Consider the following 21,713-nt stretch of genomic DNA (forward strand, 5'->3'; position numbering starts at 1 on the left):
GCAACTTACAAAGCGATGAGGAGGGGGCCCCATGAATTCCAGACGAAGTCCTTCCGATACGGTGGCTAAAACCCACTTGTCCGAGGAAGTGAGCAGCCAGGAGGGGCTGAAGTGCTGCAGCTTCCCTCCTAGAGGTAGGGGCCCGGAGGAGTCATTTGGAACGACGATATCCCCTCTGGTTGCCTCTACGAAAGGGCCGCCTGGACTGCTGGAAGCCTCTGGGACGATCCTGATAAGATCCGCGATCATTCCTGAATGACTGCTGGGAGTACTGATTCTGGTGAAAACCTCTCTGCGCCTGTCCTTGTCCGGTAGAAGCATCCCAACGTGGGTTCTGCCGTCTGGTGTAGGGAGTAAAACGACGGTCTTGGCGTCTATTGGACTTAAGGAGGACCTTCCTCTTGTCCTTGTCCTCTATGAGGACTTTATCCAAAATGTCACCGAAGAGCATCGATCCCTGCAGTGGAGCTGAGGCCAGGCGCCATTTTGATTTCAAGTCCGCTGGCCAATTTCTCAGCCACAAAAGTCGGCGTGACGACAGCGTAGTGGCCATGCCCCTACTGGCAAACTTAGCTGCGTGTAGGGTGGCGTCGGCGGAAAACTCAGCTGCGGCCTGTAGTTTGCTGATATCCTGGCAAAGTCTGGCTTCCTCCGGGCCAAGGCGCGACTGCAGCTCCTGGAGCCACATGATGGAGGCCCTGTTGAAGAAGGAGGCCGCAGCAGCCGCTCTGAAACCCCAGCCCGCCATTTGGTGGGTCTTGCGTAATAGGGTTTCCGCCTTTCTGTCCTCTGGTTTCAAGCTCTCCCCCGTCTCTGACGGTACAAGGGCACTGGAAACCAGCGTGACTACTGGCTGGTCAATGGGGGGAAACTCCAAAAGTTTTTCCACCTCATCGTCGAATGTGTAGAACTTGCGCTCTAAATTCGAAGGGCCCTGAGCCGCTGCAGGGTGTTGCCAGGGTTTTTTGACTCCCTCAACGAAGATATGCGATGCCGGGATGTGGTCCGACTCGGGTTGGGGTTCTCTTAAAAGGGAAGCAGATGTCTTGCCGGTCTCTGCTTCTGGTGTCTTAGCCGCTCCCTGCAGGTCCATTACCTGCTTTGCCTTAAAAAGCAGAGTCCGAAACAGCGTGGGCTTAAACAGTCCGGCCACTGGCTGCTGTTCTGGGGTGTTCTCATCCTCTGAGAACTCATATTCTTTATCACTGTCCTCGCCAAAGTCCGGATCCTCTGAAAGAGACCCCAAACCCGAGGGGGGCGGTATTGGCCAAAGGTTTCTTGCTTGAGTCTGAGGCCGGTTCACTTGCTGGCCTGTCCCGGCATTCACTCCTTGAGCATAGACATTTGCAAACATCTCCTGCAATTCTGGAGCCATGTGCTGCCACGAACCAGTCTGGGGGCGCAGCCCCGCCGCTGTGGGTGTAAATGTGGCAGAAGGTGCCTGGGTGCCCCTTCTTGGGAGCCCGGAAGGTTCAGGTCTAGTCCAGGACAAGGCTGGAGACGGGGCCTGTGGCAAAGACATGAACTGTCCCTCTGGGGACCAGTCACCCTCCTGTAGGGGTCCCAGGTGTCCAAAGGCTGACTGAGGGGTCCCAGGTTCAGGCGTGGTTGGCTGCCTCTGAGTCAGAGGTACTGGAGAAGGGGAGGGGTGCAAGGCTGCCTCCAATTTCTTCTCTAGCGCCTTTATGCGCTTTTCTGCCTCTTTTAATGAGGCCACCGAAGCAGGGGACTGGGAGGGCTTTGACCTCTCCTTATCCTTCCCCTTAGCCTTCTCCTTGCTCACCACTGGGGAGCTGGCTTTCTCGGTATTGGGCTTATCTTCCATTGTACTCACAGCTCCGGTGTTGTAATAGGAGTATCACGAGAAAATTGCCTCTCAACAGCTTCGTCACGAAAGAAAAAATGGCTGCTGATGCTGGCCTCGCCCTTGCGACTGCGCATTAGAGCCGTAGCCCAATTCGCGCCTCTCAGCTGCCGGAAGCCCTTCCGGATGGCGCTCTTGCGCTCCGTGGGGGGGTGTAGTCAAAATGGCGCTGCCCAGCGTTTTCGCGGGTCTTTTGCGCTCACCCCCCCTTTCGCCGCTTCCTCGGGCTTTCCCAGCCCGGTCTCGGCCCTCCAGGGCTCGCCCAGTCCAGCCGCGGCGATCCCAGCGCTGTCGGCGGCAGCGGCGGCGGCGGCGGAAGTCTCTGCGGCATTCCTCGCCGCTTTACAGCTGATTCGGGCTCCGGCGCTGCCTGCGAGCCCCTCCGGGGGTCGCCGTTCTCCTCGAGCCTCCCAGTGGGGGGGGCGGACCCCCCCACCTTCGGCTCGCAGCCCTTGTTTGACCGCTGAGGCCAGGGACTCCGGGCTGAGGTGCTCCTCTTGGGGGCAGTTCCCTCGGGGGGAAGCAGCCCCTAAGGAGATCGTTGGGGGTGTTGTCCGCGGAGGACAGAGACCCCTGCCTCCAACGTTGATCAGATCTGTAAGGAGACAAAAGAACAAAGATTAAACTGGTAATAACACCTTAAAATTTATTCAGCAAAACTCAGTATGTCTCTACTCTGGGACTGAGTTTTTAAAACTGAGCTCATGGGGGGACTGCAAGGGGGCGGTAGCTTTTATTATGTAAATTTTTACTCAGTCTCTACCAATCGGATTGGTTAAATACCCATGTTGGACTCTCCTTCCAGATGCAGTGGAGAATACAATGTTCACAGGCTTAAAAATAGCTTACCGGGCATTTAAAGAAGCACTGGGCAACATTTGCACCAAGAAGCTGATGACTTCTTGTTGCTGTTGTTATTATTAGTATTATTATTATTCCTCCAAGTAATGTTACAGAATGTATGGAAACAAATATATTGACTCTATGTTTTTGCAGGAAAGTTTAAGGAATGAAAGTGCAATAATCTCCCAACAACCTAAGGCAGCCTTTTTTTAAAAAAAAAAATCCACCCCATAGATCAGTGATGGCAAATCTTTTTGTCCTCGGGTGCCAAAAGAGCATGGGTGTTCACTATCACACATGTGCTAATGCCCACACCCATAGTTCAGTGCCTAAAGAGAAGCAAAAACAGCTTCCCCTGTCCCACAGAGGCCCTGTTTCCCAACTTCTGGTGTGCCCAATAGGCTTGTGTTTTGCCCTCCCCATGCTCCAAAGGTTTCCCTGAAGCCAGGGGAGGGTACAAATGCTCTCCCCCCCCCCCCCCCAGTCTCTTTGGAAGCCAGAAATGCCCTCCCAGAGCCTCTGCATGAGCCAAAAATCAGCTGGCCAGCACATACATGCACGTTGGAGCTGAGCTAGAGCAACAGCTCGCGTGTCAGAAGATATGGCTCTGTGTGCCACCTGTGGCACCTATGCCATAGGTTCGCCATCATTGCCATAGATGATACATCATTGGAAATCAGAAGTTTTGCCACTAAATTTTGGTGATATAGTTAGAGGCCACAAGCGACTCATAAGTTGCCTATCAATAATTTAGAGAATGGATGACCAAAATTAGCTTCCTTTTCCCTTTACTCTACAGTTGTCAAGTGCCAGGAATATTAGGAGATCCATACAGTTCAAATGGGTTTAAAGATTTATCCTCTATATTTCCAGGAAATTACATTCTTGTGTTAAGGAGGTGCTGACAGCATTCCCATGACTGCTCTGAGAGACTATGTTGGACCAGGAAAAAAGTGCAATTTAAATAGATACAGCGTTCCTTCGATTTTTGCGGGTTCGAACTTCGCGAATAGCCTATACCACGGTTTTTCAAAAAATATTAATTAAAAAATACTTCGCAGGTTTTTTTTCTATACCACGGTTTTTCCTGCCCGATGACATCATACATCATCGCCAAACTAATAATTTTTGCAAATAAATAACAAAAAAAAATTATTGTTAATAAATAATTATGTTTACAAATATCAGGATCACTAAGCGTCTTATTCAACGGTGAGTACCGGTAATAATGATGAGTAAATGGTTGTTAAGGGAATGGGAAATGGTAATTTAGGGGTTTAAAGTGTAAAGGGATGGCTTGTGATACAGTCCCTAGCCAAAAATGGTGTATTTACTTCCGCATCTCTACTTCGCGGAAATTCAACTTTCGCGGGCGGTCTCGGAACGCATCGCCCGTGAAAATTGAGGGAACACTGTACCAACAATTGTAGCATGTAGGTCCATCACGCTCTGAAACATATTTTTGACTTTCAACTAAAGTGCTTCATGTCACTGTGACTAATTTGCCTATATATGTACAAAGCTATTTTAAAATTGATTTATGAATAACAGTGGATCCTTCTTTCAACAATGGGCAGAAGAATTTGCATCAGATTGTTAAGCTTACCTTCTTCCTCTTTAGTTTCTTTATTACTGGTTGGAAAGCACACAGACACACAAGCATGCAGAATATTTCTATTTCCGTCACATCGATGGCCAAGGAATGTCTGCAGCATTTGTGGATTCTGATCCAAGACAACAGCTTGTTCAAGGTTCATAAGATACTGTCTGCAGGACTCATAGTCACATCGCAAAATATGTTGCATTAAAGTTTGCTTCTGCACCCAGAAAATAAAACAGGCACCATTATCCAGTATATGCTACTGTATGCAGTTTATTTTTTAAACTATTTTGCTGCTCTGAATTCCATGAAAAAGGATGAGCCAAAAATACAATCAATAAAAATGTAATATTAAAAGATTAATGTTACATTTTATACATTAATTAAGTTTTACCATTAATGATAACAGTCAAAAGTGCATGATCTATAAAGCAATGTGAAAGCTAGTAATTTTTGAAATCTATCTGCCTGAAATTGTAAGCAATATAATGTACATTTAAAACTTCTGACTGTAGCCAAATGCTTTGTGACACGAAAGAGTTAAAATGTCAGTTTTAAATTTCAGTATATTTAACACCAAAGTAGAATGATCTGCAATTACCAGACTATATTTTTGAAGATTCTAGCTTTAACTTTATACGGTAATTGTAACTTAAATTGCACAACTTGAGAATTCAATTATATAACTTTGAAAAGGAGTTTTGGTTTAATCAAAGTATTTGTAGTACAGCAGAAATCTATATTAAACTAGATTAAACTCAGATTAAAATCACTATTTAGGAGTATTTACAAAAGACTGAATGCAATCAAAGAGAGTAAATAAAAGATACAGCACGTTTCTAACTTTGCTTGATATATTTAATTATTTATTTAGCATATGGCACATTCAATCTGTTTAATTACCTCAACAGCCATTATGATGATTGCAGCTTTCTTTTTAATGGTTGAATTAGCAGGAATATTTGTTAAGGAATGTACTCCCATTCCCAGACTGCTAATAGGAGGGAGATCGAGCCAATCAGGATCTCTAATTCCACCCATACAATCTTTTGCCATTGGATATATGGTGCCATTTCCATCCCTAAGAATGATTGGTGATTCCTATGTAAGAAGCAAAACATCAGGTAACACAAAATTCTAATTATTTTTCCTCATTGTTTTAGTTAATACTTTACAAAGAAGTTAACATTCCTCATCTACCAGCTATTCTTCTTGGTTGAACATTTTTGCCTTTTGGCCTATTTTAACAACAGGATAAATGTGGCCTCCAGCAATGCATCATCTCCTGAAGTAAACCCAGTTCAACTCTTTTATTTATTTATTTACTCATCTTAGACGCAACCAATCAGAAACTAAGCAAAAATTGTTATAAATATGCAAAATGTATCAACTGAAGAAATGTTTCAAGCTTGCAATACTCTGTGTTTGAAATATATCATTCCAACTTAAGTGAATAATTCCAATTGTATTAAAGTTGACTTGCACACCGAAAAGGAGACCACCTTCCCAACATTTTCTTCCCCTCAACCACTAAACTATGCCATAGGCTTAGACAAACCCTCTTGGTAGTATTAAATATTTATAACTTTCTTTCCTTTTCCATTCCTTACATTCTAAATACAGTGATCCCCCGAGTTTCGCGATCTCGATCTTTGCGAAACGCTATATCGCGATTTTTTCACCTGATGACGTCACTCCCTTCCTTTCTCATCTTTCTTTCTCTCTCTCTTTCTCTATCTTGCTTCTTCCTCTCTCACACTCTCTTCCTCCCTCTCTCATCTCTTTCTTTCCTTCTCTCTCTTTCTCTATCTCTCCCCCTCTTGCTCTCGAGCGGCGGGCGGCACCCAGGGAAGGTTCCTTCGGCCGCCCACCAGCTGATCTGCTCGGCAGCGCAGTAGCAGCGAGGAGCCGAAGATGGGGTTTCCCCTTTGCGTGGGCAACGGGGAAACCCCATCTTCGGCTCCTCGCTGCTACTGCGCTGCCGAGCAGATCAGCTGCGGCGGGCGGACAAGCGGCGGACAAGCAGCGGCCGGAAAAGCGGCGGGCGGACAAGCGGACAAGCGGCGGACAAGCGGCGGACAAGCGGCGGACAAGCGGCGGACAAGCGGCGGCCGGACAAGCGGCGGCCGGACAAGCGGCGGACAAGCGGCGGCCGGAAAAGCGGCGGACAAGCGGCTCCTCAGCTGCTGGGTCTTCCCAGGTGCGGAAGTAAAAACACCATCTGCGCATGCACGGCCATGGAAAAAGGGGCGCGCATGCGCAGATGGTGTTTTTACTTCCGCACCACTACATCCCGAAAAATCGATTATCGCGAGGGGTCTTGGAACGGAACCCTCGCGATAATAGAGGGATCACTGTACAGTGATACCTCGTCTTACAAACGCCTCATCATACAAACTTTTCGAGATACAAACCCAGGGTTTAAGATTTTTTTGCCTCTTCTTACAAACTATTTTCACCTTCCAAACCCACCACCGCCACTGGGATGCCCTGTCTCCGGACTTCCGTTGCCAGCGAAGCACCTGTTTTTGCACTGCTGGGATTCCCCTGAGGCTCCCCTCCATGGGGAACCCTGTCTCCGGACTTCCGTGTTTTTGTGATGCTGCAGGAGAATCCCAGCAGGAGAATCCCAGGAGCGCAAAAACGGGTGCTTCACTGGCAACAGAAGTTCGGAGGTGGGGTTTCCCAGCAAGGGGAGCCACAGTGAAATCGCAGCATCTCAAAAACACAGAAGTCCAGAGGTGGGGTTTCCCATGGGGGGGGAGCCTCAGGGGAATCCCAACAGCGCAAAAACGGGCGCTTCGGCTGGCAAAAGGGGTGAGTTTTGGGCTTGCACGCATTAATCGCTTTTCCATTGATTCCTATGGGAAACATTGTTTCGTCTTACAAACTTTTCACCTTAAGAACCTCGTCCCGGAACCAATTAAGTTTGTAAGACAAGGTATCACTGTATAGAGAAAAATGATGCACCCTGTATATGGACCGAGAATATTGATAGCTTTCCTATAAAGGCATAGTTCAAAATAATTCAAATTTGGACTAAAGCCCATTTCTAAATATTCAGAATAAAACAAACCTGTCCAGCAGTGAAAATAGCAACACTTCTCTCATTCTGCCCAAGGAAAGCAAGGCTGCTAGTAGGGAAATTATTTTCCTGTTCTGCTTTTCCAGTTGCTAGATCAAAAATGCAATATCTAACCCAATTTCCGGTCTTGAGGACAGCATGGACTCCTAAAAGGTGGGGAGAAAAATGCTAGTTTAACATATCTATATACTACTAAAAGTCTTGTTCCTGTAATCTTTAACTGGGGGAAGCAGTTCAACATAGGCAATAATTTTTGAACCAAGGTACCTCAAATGACCTAATTCACAGAATGAATCCAAAATCAAGGACCTACAACTCCTATGGAATTGAAACTTGGCAAAATTTATAAAACACTAGCCGATAATCCAGCATTGCCAGGACATTTATTTATTTATATTTATTTATACACACACAGATGCACACCCTGATGGGTGTTAGTGATGTCTTATCCCCACAATATTTTTTTTCCAAAGAGTAAGTCATCTGCGTATTAAGTTAGGTTGACATTGCTCACGGCATTCCAGAGTCATGTTGGAAAACACACACACACACACACACAAACCTAGGAGTGCTAGGGGTGTCTTACTCCCATTTTTTCCAGACAATAAGTTATCTGTATACCAAGTTTGGTTGAAATTGCTGGAGGGATTCCAGAGTTATGCTATAATACACACACACATTTTTATATAGAGAGATTTTATGAGATCAAAATTATCATAAAACAGTTTATGGCATTATATAAAATATTGTAACAAATTTCCTCTGTTGATGTTTGACTGTGCTTTCATTCATTCATTCACTCATTCATTCACTCATTCATTCATTCAATTTTTATGCCGCCCTTCTCCTTAAACTCAGGGCAGCTTTCAACATCTTAGCAATAGCACTTTTTAACAGAGCCAACATATTGCCCCCACAATCCGGGTCCTCATTTTACCCCACCTATTTCAGCATGGGCTATTTGCAAGACAGATACCTCTCTGAATGCATCATAACTTTTCCAGTGAAGGCATTAGAAATCCTGACCTTTTTTTTAATGGCATTGAGGGTAAGGAAATGTCTCTGAAAGGATGATCCAAGGGTCACAGGTTGTCTATTATTAAACTACTGTATAGGTAAGCCAAGAAAGTGAGGAAGAAAAAAGTTCACACCTACCTTTCGAATCTACATTAACTGCCAGAATTTCTGTTTTTTCTGGAATACATAGTTTTTTAGGAGTTCTCTGAAAACAATCTGGAACTTTTGGCGTCCCACCAGTTTTTACCACCTGTAACAAATAAGACTCTAATTCAGTTAACTTGCTGTATCTGATCTTTTCTTTCATTAAGAATGTAATAAGATTCTTCTGGAATATCAGCCACGCTATTTTTTTCTTGCATGGTGACAAATAAGGCATCATGATGCTAGAAATCAATTCCTACCCTCCATTCCCTGACACTTGCTCAACATAATTAGGATTGTTTGAAGTTGTTCTGGCTAAAAATATTGATTAATTTCATCATTAGATATACAGTGATCCCCCGATCATTGCGGGGGTTCCGTTCCAGGATCCCCCGCAACGAGCGGGTTTTCGCGAAGTAGCGCTGCGGAAGTAAAAACACCATCTGCGCATGCGCAGATGGTGTTTTTACTTCCGCAGCGCTAGCGAGGAGCCGGACTCAGCTGGGAAGCGGCGCTGGGGTTTCCCCACCGCCCACGCAAACTCCTCGCTGCCGCTCGCCCGCCCTTCGCCCGCCCACCCCGCTCGCTTGCGCCGCTTCCCAGCTGAGTCCTGAAGCGAATTCTCAGCTGGGAAGCGGCCCCAGCGAACGGCGTGGGCGGGAGAAGGGCGCGCGAGCTGCGGGCGCGCGGGCAGGCAGGCTGCGGACAAGCCGTTCGCTCGGGCCGCTTCCCAGCTGAGTACTCAGCTGGGAAGCGGCCCGAGCGAAGCGGCAGCAGCGAGGAGTTTGCGTGGGCGGTGGGGAAACTCCTCGCTGATGCCCGCCAAGAGGGGGAAGACCTAGGGAAGCCGCCCAGCAGCTGATCTGCCCGGCGCCATCTACGCATGCATGCCCATAGAAAAAAAAGGGCGCGCATGCGCAGATGGTGTTTTGACTTCCGGGTTGAAAAATCGCAAATTAGCCTGTTCGCAATGGTCGGGGACGCAATAACCGGGGGATCACTGTATTCTATTTAATGTAATCTACTAAATTATTCATCATTGTATCCTATATATATTAACTAAAAGCAAGTTAAACATTTTTGGTTACTCCAAATTTACTGTGGTTTTATAAATGGTCCCAAGTTTTTGTTTAAATGATATAATTTGAGTAATCTCATTTAGCAATAGCACTTAGACTTCTATACCACTTCACAGTGCTTTTACAGCCCTCTCAAAGCGGTTGACAGAATCAGCATATTGCCCCCAATAATTTGGGTCCTCATTTTACCGATCTCAGAAGGATCGAAGGCTGAGTCTACCTTGAGCCAGGTGAGATTCGATCTGTCAAATTGCAGGCAGCGAGAAGGCAGCAGAAGTAGCTTGCAGTATTGCATTCTAACCACTGTGCCACTATGGCTCATACATCATACTTAGCTGATTTTTTTAAAAAAAATCAAGTTCATGAAATATAAGACTTTACGTTATCCAGTTCCTTCTAGTATCTGCTCATTGCTACTTTTTAAAGATGATTAGCAAATGATAATTTGTAGCCCTTAGTAACAAACTGCTAACCACTTAAACTGTCATGATAATTTGTAGCCCTTAGTAACAAACTGCTAACCACTTAAACTGTCATGTTTTCTCATTACTACACATACTTGTAGTTCATCTATTCGGAGCAATCGGCAATCTTGAAGAAGCGAGGAAGGGTCAGGATCTAAACCAGTGCTGCTTGCACAATTTGCAGTAGTAGATGTCCCTGGAAATTTTACAGCAACATAAGCACCATCCACTTTTAATACCTAGAACAAAAGTATGTAATTAGAATAAAATGAAAGACATAATGAAGTTGAAAACTTAAGTTTGAAAATATACTAAAGATATTTAAGTTTTAAGAAATACCTTTAGCATCAGAGATACTGCCTACCTTATTTTTAAAGTGGAAGCTCCCAGACACAGTTATTCTACCATATACATACACAATATTATAATACATAATTTAATTTTGCTAAAGAACTTGAGATAGCAACAGAGCACCAGTGGTATCATCATTTATTTTTGCAGAAGGGGCCTATGTTCAATTTACACTAATCTTATCTATCTATCTCTCTATCCCTCTATCTATCATCTATCTATCTATCTATCTATCTATCCATCTATCATCTATCTATCTATCTATCTATCTATCTATCTATCTATCTAATCTATCTATTTATTTATTGCATTTAGAGGCCGCTCGCTCTAACAACAAGTATAAATACAATATAAGTAAAACACCAATAAAAACATCACTAAAATCACATGTATTATAAAACCATACTTGTAACAATCAGTCTTAATTCCAGGCCTGCTGGAAAAGCCAGGTTTTAATAGCTTTCCGGAAAAACGGTAGGGAGGAGATAATGCGAATCTCTGGGATCAGTTGATTCCATAGGGTCGGAGCGGCCACAGAGAAAGCTCTTCCCCGAGATCCCGCCAACCAACATTGTTTAACGGACAGGACCTGGAGAAGGCCGACTCTGTGGGCCCTTACTGGCCACAATGAAGTATGAGGGAGGAGGCGGTCCTGTAAATAGTCTGGCCCTGAGCCATTTAGGGCTTTAATGGTGATAACCAACACCTTGAATTGTGCTCGGAGACAGACTGGCAACCAATGCAGCTTGCGTAGAGATGGAGTAATACAGGCATACCATGGTACCTAGTATGCGTAGAGATGGAGTAATACAGGCATACCCATTATTGCACGCACCACTGCATTTTGCACCAGCTGAAGTCTCCGAACACTCTTCAATGGTAGCCCCATGTAGAGCGCATTGCAATCTTCCAGTCTCAGTAAAAACGTCTATGATTGCTCTGGGCCACCATTTTAGTATTTTATCAGAACAGAAGAAAAAATATAGTATCTTACTTCACACAAAGAATCTTTCTTAATTTGTAACATAACATGTTATCCAATATAGCACTCAGAGAATACTAAACACCTTTGAAAGTTGACATTGCCTGGAAGCTATAGTTCAAGTGTATTTTATTTTTATACTGCCTTTAAAGAAATAGGAAACCAAAATGTATTTCCCACTTCAAACACAGTTACCTAACTAAAACTGTCATGTTGAAAAATTATATGCTCAAAATACTTTGAAGTAACTACAGTACTTTGAAGTAACATATTCTAATTAAATGGTTTGTTATAGTCTATTTAAGACTAACCAACAGCTCTACTTTAGCAGAATCTCTAAAGGGGAAAATATATTTGAGATAATATCCTGCAGGAGAGAAGCAGCTTGTAATGTATCTTGTTTTGATTAAGGCCATACAAAATAGGCAGCATCTACCATACTTTTCGGACCCACTGGAGTATAGGATGCACCAAGATTTTGAAGAGGTAAATAAGAAAAAAAAAGTTTTGGTCCTTTTAGGCCCCCCAGGAGCACTCCACAGGTTCCTGCATGCTCAGTTTTTTGCAAAAAAATGGTCAATTTTTCACCTGTTTTGGCGAAAAATGGGATGAGCAGAGCGTTAGGGAGGCCTGCAGAGTGCTACTGGGGAAGGCAAAAATGCCATTTTTGTGAAAAACAGCCCATTGTTCGCAAAAATTGTGACATTTTTGCCTTCCCTTGGGCCCCAAAAGCACGCTGCAAGTCTCGTAAACCCTCTGCACACCATTTTTGTGGAGTTTTGGAAGGCCAAAAATGGCTGTATTCGGTGTATAAGATGCACCAACATTTCCACCCTTTTAGCAAGGAAAAGGGTGTGTCTTATATTCCAAAAATACGGTAGTTCAAAAATATTTGTACACATCTGTTTCAGAGTAAAGTATTTACTGTGACATGTTTTGATTTAATTAAAAAAAGCAGAAAATCAACACCCAAAAGTTTAAAAAAAATGGAATTTGTTTTATACAAACCTTCCCAACAGGAACATTTTTAACATCTTCCACAAATACAACTTCTCTAAGAGACCACTGTTCCTCATTCACCTTCTCCTCTTCTTTAGGAGCTGGGGTAGATCTTCGCCGTTCTTAGATAAGCACAAAGAATTGGGGAGAGGGGGAGAGAATCAAAATAACTTTGATCACAGATAATCTGTATATGGCTGCAATGCAACTTATATTATTTATATATAATATAATTATATTATAACCGAGTGATTAAGAAATATGAAGTATAAATTAAGCAATTAAGAAATAAGAAGTATAAATAAAAATAAACTTTCTCATTAAAACACTTAAAATTTTATTAATATCTGAATCTATTCTTAAAAGGTTGACTGCATTTGGACATAAAGCAGAACTGCTGAAAATTCTAGTTTGTTGTTTACAAGCTACATAAACCTGGATCTTAATAGTTAGAGGAGTTCCATTTCAGATTAACAACCAGATTTTTAAAAAAACGCAGATGAAAAAAGTACTTAATACATGTGTAAAAGCCACACAAAATACAATATTTGAAATATTTTCCCTTCCACGATGTTTTCTAAGTCAAACAGTGTGGCAGCAATCTTTATTGCAGATAAAGAAGTCTTCTCTATATTTAACCCACCGCAGATCTGCAAAGCCATTAATATTGGAAGAACAAGTAGCTAGGCCATTTGGATATGTGTTACTCAACTGCCCCTACTCAAAATTTCCCACCAGTGGCAACAATTAAAGTAACCAGAAACAGCTGAGGAAGAAAAATTTCCTGCAGAGGTAAATCGATCTGACAATATCCTAATACTGTATTTTATATGTCTGATGTAGAATTCACACTGCTGGAATGAATTAGTGACTCCCACTGGTTAGAGAATTCAACAGGAACAATTGAGCCATGTGCTATCTATAAGCAATAGGCAGAATTCAGGGCAACTGCATCTTGATACTATATTCAAATGTAGTCAATGTAATGAAGAAAATATGAAAACATCAGTGCTTAAAAGGAATAAAAAAATTGATCAAAAATTTGGCATTTTCCAAATAATTGTATTAAGATTTTAAATATTTAGATATTAATTATGGTCAAATTATTACAACTGGGAAATTAGTGACAATTGCAATTCCGAACTATTTCCTTCCATGTAACTTACTATATGGCATTGATGCACTGCTTGCTATTGAAGACGCATCACTGCAGGTAGAGGCTGGAGAAGGTGGTGGACCCATTTCAGTTTTCACTGGTTCCTGCTTACTTTCAGGCCTAAGAGATCAAAGAAAGAAGTAATTCATGTACTTTGAGTCAGTCAGGCTTAAAATTCATATTTTTATTCTGCAATTGCCATTTCATTGTTTGTTTGTTTGTTTGTTTGTTTATTTATTTATTTATTGGATTTGTATGCCGCCCCTCTCCGTAGACTCTTATCCCATTTACACTGCTTCTAATTTTGTTACATTTTAACTAAACTGCTTTCAAGTTAATTTATTGTAAGAAATCTCTCTCTTTTGGGACAGCATGCAAAAGTCCTAAGTGTCTACTTTCTCACACATTCATTATAGGGACTGGTGAAAGCTCTGGATATACTTATTCATTTTGCTGATTTCTTTAGGTAAGCAAGGCATGTAAATATAACATTTACAAAACTGATTGAAATGTACAAATTAACTAATTGTCCTTAGTGAAAATTGGAATTGAAATAAAAACTCAAAAACCCTGAAAATTATGCTTTGTTTAAGACTGCCTACCTAATTGCATCTCTTCATTACTTGCTGTAGCCATCAGAGAAATATTTAACATTATACATTATAATCAAACAGAATTCCATTTAGGTAAAATGTTAGCAGACTGAGATTTGTAATTCAATGCTTCTCAAAGATTTTCAGCCATGACGAAGTGTATTAAAGAAGTTCTTCACAATATTTTACAGCACTTACTTTGTCTCTGTAGTTTTATTAGCTTTCTCCATGTTCTTTAAACTTTCTGGTGATCGAAGCTGAAATCTACAGCTATCATTCATATTCCAAACAGACTCCATTAAAACACCAACTTTAGGAATTCCAGCACTAATTGAAAAGGCCACTGCACCAGCATGATAGAGAGGATTATTCCTCAAACACACCTGAAATAAAGAGATAATGAACTCATTAGAGTAAATTAAAAATCAAAAAATCAGAAGGAAAAACTGTATTTTATATACATAAATGTATATAAATGTGATACAGATATATACATGAATGTTTAAATGCAAAATATCCAGGACACAATTCCCTAACAATAAGACCCTTTATAATGTTTAAAACTATAACTCAGTCATTGATTAAGGAAAGAACAAAAGGCAGAATATACACTACTCAATTAAGCAAATAAGTAATCAATTAAAGGGAACACTTAAACAATACAATATAACTCCAAGTAAATCAAACTTCTGTGAAATCAAACTGTCCACTTAGGAAGCAACACTGATTAACAACCAATTTCACATGCTGTTTGCACATTCAACTTTGTACAGAACATTCTATGAGAATATTTCATTCATTCAAAACTAGGATGTGCTATATTTTAGTGTTCCCTTTATTTTTTTGAAAAGTATGTTTACCAGGCACACCATATATGGATATTTGAAATTTTTGTCAGTTCAATAAACAAGGCGATTCAACATAAGAATTCCATGTACAGATACTGTGACTTTTTACAACTTGTTTGTAGTTCTATTTGTTCAGTTTTTTCAAATAAGCTAATACATACCTGAGTACCAACAGTGATATTTGGCATTGACGATATACCAGCACTAGACTTGGGCTTTTTATTTTTGGCTCTAGCCTTTTCCAGCATCTTCTTCCTTTGGCTAAAAGGAACAACACCCCTAGGAAGAAAAATACTAGTGTTAATATGAAATGGATGTAATAAAGTGGAGTAAGGAATTAAAACAAGAGACAATAAAAGATAAATACAGTGATACCTTGTCTTACGAACTTAATTGGTTCCGGGAGGCTCGTATGGTGAAAGATTCGTAAGATGAAACAATGTTTCCCATAGGAATCAATGGAAAACCGATTAATGCGTGCAAGCCCAAAATTTACCCGTTTCAAGCCAAAGCGCCCGTTTTTGCGCTGGTGGGATTCCCCTGAAGCTCCCCTCCGTGGGAAACCCCACCTCTGGACTTCCGCGTTTTTGCGATGTTGTAGGGAAATCCCAGGAGGGGAACCTCAGGATCGCAAAAACAGGCGCTCCGCTGGCAACGGAAGTCCGGAGGTGGGGTTTCGCAGTGAGGGAAGCCTCAGCAAAATCGCACCATCGCAAAAACACGGAAGTCCGGAGGAAATTATTTGTTTAGCAGAGTGATGGCGTTCGGGGGGGGGGGACTGTTCTTGTGTCTAGTGGTTCTAGTGTGCAATGCTCTATAGAGTCATTTTGAGGGTAGGAATTGAAACAGTTTATGTCCAGGATGTGAGGGGTCTGTAAATATTTTCATAGCCTTCTTTTTGACTCGTGCAATGTACAGGTCCTCAAAGGAAGACAATAATTATTAAAACATGTTTAGTGTCTGATTTATTATTACCTGTTGTAATCTTTAATGGAATTAATCAAGCACCTCTATCTCGGGAAGTAGGTTGTTTTGAATTAGGCAGCTTTACAATTGCGATAAATCAAATTAAACCTAAATGAGATTGGCATCTTTTTATCATGTTTTCACCTACTGCTTTTCCAACAAAAAAACCTCTTCAAACATAAATAAATTAATAATAAGCTGATCAGTGGAGATTTTTGTTCCTTGTAAACATATATTTAAAACTTTAAATAGAAATATACACTTACCACCAATATAAATTATTCTCCAACTGAGCACAGGTATAAAGGGCACAACAGTGCAGTGAAACTATCCGTTCTCCTTGAAGTTCTGAGTAGGTCTGTGCGGTATGTTCTAATTTAGAAGCTACAGAACTCAAAGTCTCATCTACCCAAGTAGCCACCTGAAAGGGAAAAAAATAGTAATCAGATCATTTCATTTCAGAATCTTATTTTAATCAAAAATTAGTGTAAATTCTTGACGCACAACATAAACAATTTGTTACCTTAAGTTTGAGACGAAATTTTAACAAAAAATTTTTTTGAATAATTTTAACAAGCAAGAGTTTTGGGGGCCATATTCAAAGTGGAAAAAAGCCCAATGTGGTTTTATTAACTTTCTATAGTTGCTTTTCCTTCATCTTTTTTTTTTTTAAAAGAAGTTTCTCTTTTACTTAATTATTTCTGGACCAATTATACAGCTTTGTGTGGTTGACAACAATTAAAATCCTTAAACTTATCTTACAATAAAGTGATAAAAGGAATATAATTGAAATATAATAACAATTTTATAAAAATTACTACTAGAATGATTAAAAAATGAATACAAACTAGAAAAAGAAAATATTTTCTCAAATATACCTTATTGTTTTCAGTAGCAACAGTTGCTCTAATGCTATTTGCAGAAAGAAGAATTATCTTTTCATTTGTCAATCCCAAGGATCCTGCACGTGGATGATGTATTGATGGATTCTTTGGAAACAAAACCATCAGACAGTATGTTGTTGTTGTTGTTCTTGTTATTTATTGCATTTATAAACTCATCAATGAACTCCCGGCATTTCTTCCACACTAAGGGTCAACTAAAAAGGAGATTTTGTCCCATCCCCATTTTATTTTCAAGAACAGCAGCACACCTTTTGCCGTGAAAGTTATTTTCTTCTATTCAAGTAAGACAGGGAATTACAAGTCAGAAAAGGCCAAGCAGCTTAGCTCTTGTTAAACACTCATTGCTATCACTGCTCCTTCTAATTTTGCTGGATGACAAATCATTCCACTTCCTGTACAGCACTAGCTAGATTTTGGTCATACTGTGATGTAATCATAGAACATTAGTTTTAATAACTATATATATTTGATAGCCTTAAACAGGGACACCTTATACAGTGGTACCTCTACTTAAGAATATAATTTGTTCTGTGACCAGGTTCTTAAGTAGAAACATTCTTACGTAGAAGCAATTTTTCCCATAGGAATCAATGTAAAAGCAAATAATGCGTGCAAACCCATTAGGAAAAAAAATAAAAGCTCGGAATTTGGGTGAGAGGAGGAGGAGGAGGACAGTCACTGCTGAAGGAAGAAGGTGAGGTGAGGGGAATCAAAAAAATCCAAAACTTTAAGGCTTAAAAAAAAAAGAGGGACTGTGAGGCAGCGCCCAGAGAAAGGAAAACGCTCCAACCCAGAGTGAAGGGAGCATTTCTTTTCTCTGGATGCTGGCAGAAGTTTATTCCCTCTCCAAGTGCCCAGGGGGAAAAAATGCCTTGTTCGCTTCTCTGGAAGACAAGAAAAGTCCGAGATGGACGGGATTGAAGGGGGAATGGCAGAAAACTGGCCGGGCCTTCATGCCACTTTCAAATTTCCTGGGAAATTTTTCCAGGCTCGGGTTCTTAAGTAGAAAATGGTTTTTAAGAGGAGGCAAAAAAATCTTGAGCACCCGGTTCTTATCTAGAAAAGTTCTTAAGTAGAGGCATTCTTAAGTAGAGGTACCACTGTACAAGAATCTAACTTTCTGGAGACTGTAAAGCTGAAAAGGGTAAAAGGAGGGAAAGAAAAGAAGAGCTCAACCAACAGCAAGATGGATGGAATTGATTACAGTGGTAATCGGTACAACCCTGGAGCAGCTGAAAAACCAAGCTGAGACAGATCATCATGGAGAAAATCTATGTAGGGGATGTCAAAGTCATCGTTTTGACAGCGTCACATGACATATTGGGACTTTCCCCAACCGGGGTGGGGGCTGGGTCAGCACGTGACGCATCCAGGCCATGAGTTTGACACCCTTGATCTATGTGATCACCCAGAGTCAATACTAACTTGATGGCAAATAATGAATCAATCAAACAAATGTAATTGTATGTACCTGTGTATTTCTGTATGGTTCAGATTCACTCCATTTCCATTGATAGAGCTCCCCTTTACTGCTCACTGCCACCAATTCCGAATACAAAGCACCAATAGAAATAAATTTCATTCCATCCTACAAAATCAGATAAGTTTAAATGAAAAATTGTTAAGAGAAATAATTAGTTGATTTTCAGAGAAGACCTAGTACAGTGATCCCTCGATTTTCGCAATCTCGATCTTCGCGAAACGCTATATCGCGATTTTTCCCACCCGATGATGTCACTCTCTTCCTTCCTTTCTCATCTTTCTTTCTCTCTCTCTTTTTCTATCTTGCTTCTTCCTCTCTCACACTCTCTTCCTCCCTCTCTCATCTCTTTCTTTCCTTCTCTCTCTTTCTCTATCTCTCCCCCTCTTGCTGGCGGGCGGCGGGCGGGCGGCGGGCGGGCAGGCGAGCGGGGGCATCAGCGAGGAGCCGGGGTTTCCCCTTTGCATGGGCGGCGGGGAAACCCCGATCTTCGTCTGCTCGCTGCTGCTGCAGCAGCAGCAAGCAGACGAAGATCCGGGTTTCCCCGCCGCCCACGCAAAGGGGAAAGCCCGATTCGGCTCCTCGCTGCTGCCACCGAGCAGATCAGCTGCTGAGCGGCCGCAGCAGCAGCAAGCAGACGAAGATCCAGGTTTCCCCGCCGCCCATGCAAACTCCACCATCTGCGCATGCGCGGCCATGGAAAAAGGGCGCGCATGCGCAGATGGTGTTTTTACTTCCGCAACCCTACATCGCGAAAAATCGATTATCGCGAGGGGTCTTGGAACAGAACTCTCGCGATAATCGAGGGATCACTGTATACCAGATGCCAAAATTAATGGCCTCACCCAGGGGTCGGCAACCCACAGCTCTGGAGCGACACATGGCTTTTTCATCCCTCTGCTGCGGCTCCCCCTCACCAGTCAGCTCTACAACTGATATGGCTTTCAGTTAACAGGTAGAGAAAAAAGGACACCACGCTAGGGGGAGACTCTATAGTGGGGGAATTGCACTTCCGGTTGACAGAGGAAAAAAGACACGGTGCTAAGAGGAGACTCTATGGTGGGGGAACCGCACATCCAGTCGGCTCCAGAATTTGAATGTGGGGCTTCCGACTAGGACTTTTATGGCTCTGAGTCTTTAAGGTTGCCGACCCATGGTCTAGCCCAGAGGTAGGCAAAGTTGGCTCTTCTTTGACTTGTGGACTTCAACTCCCAGAATTCCTGAGCCAATCATGCTACCTCAGGAATTCTGGGAATTGAAGTCCATATGTCATAGAAGAGCCAACTTTGCCTACCCCTGGACTAGCCAAAACCAGTAGCATGTTACATTTAGCCTGTTTAAGGAAGTGGAAGTAGTCCTCAACTTACAACCACAACGTTCAAATCCTGACCTCCATTTCTGCAGCCCTTTGGAGGAGTTCTCCCCAACTTGGCAAGCAGCTCTCTCTCTCTCTCTCTCTCTCTCTCTCCAAAAAGAGCTGCCTGTGGATCTCAGCTCCACACAGAGTTGAGATTCTATCCCAGCTAGCAGCCTATTCACCCTCAAAGAGTGGGGAGGGAAGAATCCCAACTCCATGATAGTTTGTGTTACAGTCCGCCAGGGCCCTGCGGAGCTGGCAGCAGTCGGACAGCAAGGCAACTGGGGAGAAACATGGGCCAGGCCTAGAGTCAGGAGAAGGCTCAGTGCCAGAGGCACTGGAGCGAAGTGGGGCTCCCTTGCCGTCTTTTCTTTCCCCCCCCCCCCTTGCTTCCCAGACATAGCAGGAGCTGGAAGTCAGCTCCCCGAATCTAGCCTGCTGATCTCGGCCAGCGAGGGGAAGTGCCAGGGGGCAGGGGTGGGGCAGCAGAGAAACGAGACACAAATCTTTCTCTCTTCCAAACTCTGTAAGAAATGTAAATATATAATTAACACATCTTATATATATACATATATATTTAAAATTCAGTACCTTATCTGGCCACCACTGCAAATCTTCTCCTAATGAGACTGGGCTTTGGACTGGTGCATTCTTCTTGTCAAGGTTTGGCTCTCCTTCTTTGCTTGTAGAGCCTCTTTCATTATCAAATGAGGCTCCATCAAGCCACCTTCGTTCACGCAAACGTAAAACGGACTCACGTTCACGCAACAGCTCAGAGTCTCTCTCTAAGGGAAGAAGGAGAACTGGTATGCAATTGGGTCACACCAGTGGGATAAAAGTAAGCCACTCTCTAGTAAAGACCCTTCAGGATGCAACTAACAGCAATTACAATCTATTATAAAATATAAACATCAAAAAGGCATGCAGCACTCAAAATATTAACCCATTCAAGCATATGTACTATTATTGCCAAAATCATTTAAAATGGAAGAATGATACTCAAAACTTTCAGACCCAGGAAGTTTCAAGCTACCCAAAATGGATTCATTTTTTTAATTATATCATTGGATATACAGAACAAGATAAAACATGCTTTTCAAAATTTGTAGTACATATGCAGAGTATATTATGAGTGATGTATCAAACAGTACAAACAAAACAAAACCTAGTTTTAACTAAAAAGGATTTGAAGAGACTTTTAATTTACCAAAAAAGGAGTGTTTAGTAGAGAGTCTCAGCAGTTCCCCCATTACCACTTGAAAAGGTTAACACAATCCTACAGAGTTGTAAATTTGCTTATCCAACCCTTTAAAAAAAATATATATAGCACTTGGTGTGATTTTTTTATGTTCAAGAGTAAAGTTGATTAAAAGAAAATTTTGAAATCAAAAAAGTTCTAGAAAGATTTTTTTAAGGAAAATGTTCCTTACCAAAATGCTTTCCCTTCAATTGGCCTACAAATTGTCTAAAGCCAGTATGCCAGTTCTCTCATACAATTAAAATGTTAAGTCAGGTAATCAAACTAAATATCCAAGAGAATATATACATGGAAAATAAGGATTTTTCATCTTAACATAGAAATAACCTTAGAAAGGAAAAGGGAAGGGATTTAAGAAAAATCAGATGAATATTTATACATGCACATAATGCATTTAAACTATATTGTACTCCTTATTTAATAACATTCTTAATCAAAACATGCCTCCTTTCTTTTGTCTTATTTCTTTATTCTTGTCTTCTATCACTGTCATCTTATTCTTCACTTCCTTCAACAATTGGTTTAAAAAAGGAATGTCCATCTAGCTTTCTAATAACTTCTCTATTACTAAAGTTTTGAGAATTTTCCCCTCTTAATCAGACAAGATAATTTAGTTGACTTCTAATGAGACTATAATGAGGAGGGTTAGGGATATGTGCATTAAAAAGAGGTAGTGGCATGTATATCATTCTAAGATTGTCCTCAAGACCTGTGCATAGACA

At 41.8% G+C, this 21,713-nt stretch overlaps 1 protein-coding gene across 5 annotated transcripts in view; it reads right to left on the bottom strand.

Moving 5' to 3' along the window:
* Nucleotides 1–21,713, bottom strand: part of UBR5 (ubiquitin protein ligase E3 component n-recognin 5) — a 106,945-nt gene that overhangs the window by 52,555 nt on the left and 32,677 nt on the right. For 4 of the 5 annotated variants that reach the window (XM_070748159.1, XM_070748155.1, XM_070748156.1 and 1 more), the window contains 13 exons: nt 20,325–20,536; nt 18,368–18,484; nt 16,870–16,980; nt 16,258–16,412; nt 15,187–15,304; nt 14,376–14,560; nt 13,595–13,704; nt 12,438–12,550; nt 10,192–10,335; nt 8,548–8,659; nt 7,384–7,538; nt 5,211–5,408; nt 4,314–4,524 (listed from right to left, as the gene is read on the bottom strand). In XM_070748159.1, coding sequence (XP_070604260.1) covers nt 4,314–4,524; nt 5,211–5,408; nt 7,384–7,538; nt 8,548–8,659; nt 10,192–10,335; nt 12,438–12,550; nt 13,595–13,704; nt 14,376–14,560; nt 15,187–15,304; nt 16,258–16,412; nt 16,870–16,980; nt 18,368–18,484; nt 20,325–20,536 — 1,941 coding nt within the window. The remainder of the gene's footprint in view (nt 1–4,313; nt 4,525–5,210; nt 5,409–7,383; nt 7,539–8,547; nt 8,660–10,191; nt 10,336–12,437; nt 12,551–13,594; nt 13,705–14,375; nt 14,561–15,186; nt 15,305–16,257; nt 16,413–16,869; nt 16,981–18,367; nt 18,485–20,324; nt 20,537–21,713) is intronic. The other variant, XM_070748158.1, reaches the window with a different exon arrangement.

Source organism: Erythrolamprus reginae, chromosome 3 (assembly GCF_031021105.1).
Source record: "Erythrolamprus reginae isolate rEryReg1 chromosome 3, rEryReg1.hap1, whole genome shotgun sequence".
Lineage (NCBI taxonomy): Eukaryota > Metazoa > Chordata > Lepidosauria > Squamata > Dipsadidae > Erythrolamprus > Erythrolamprus reginae.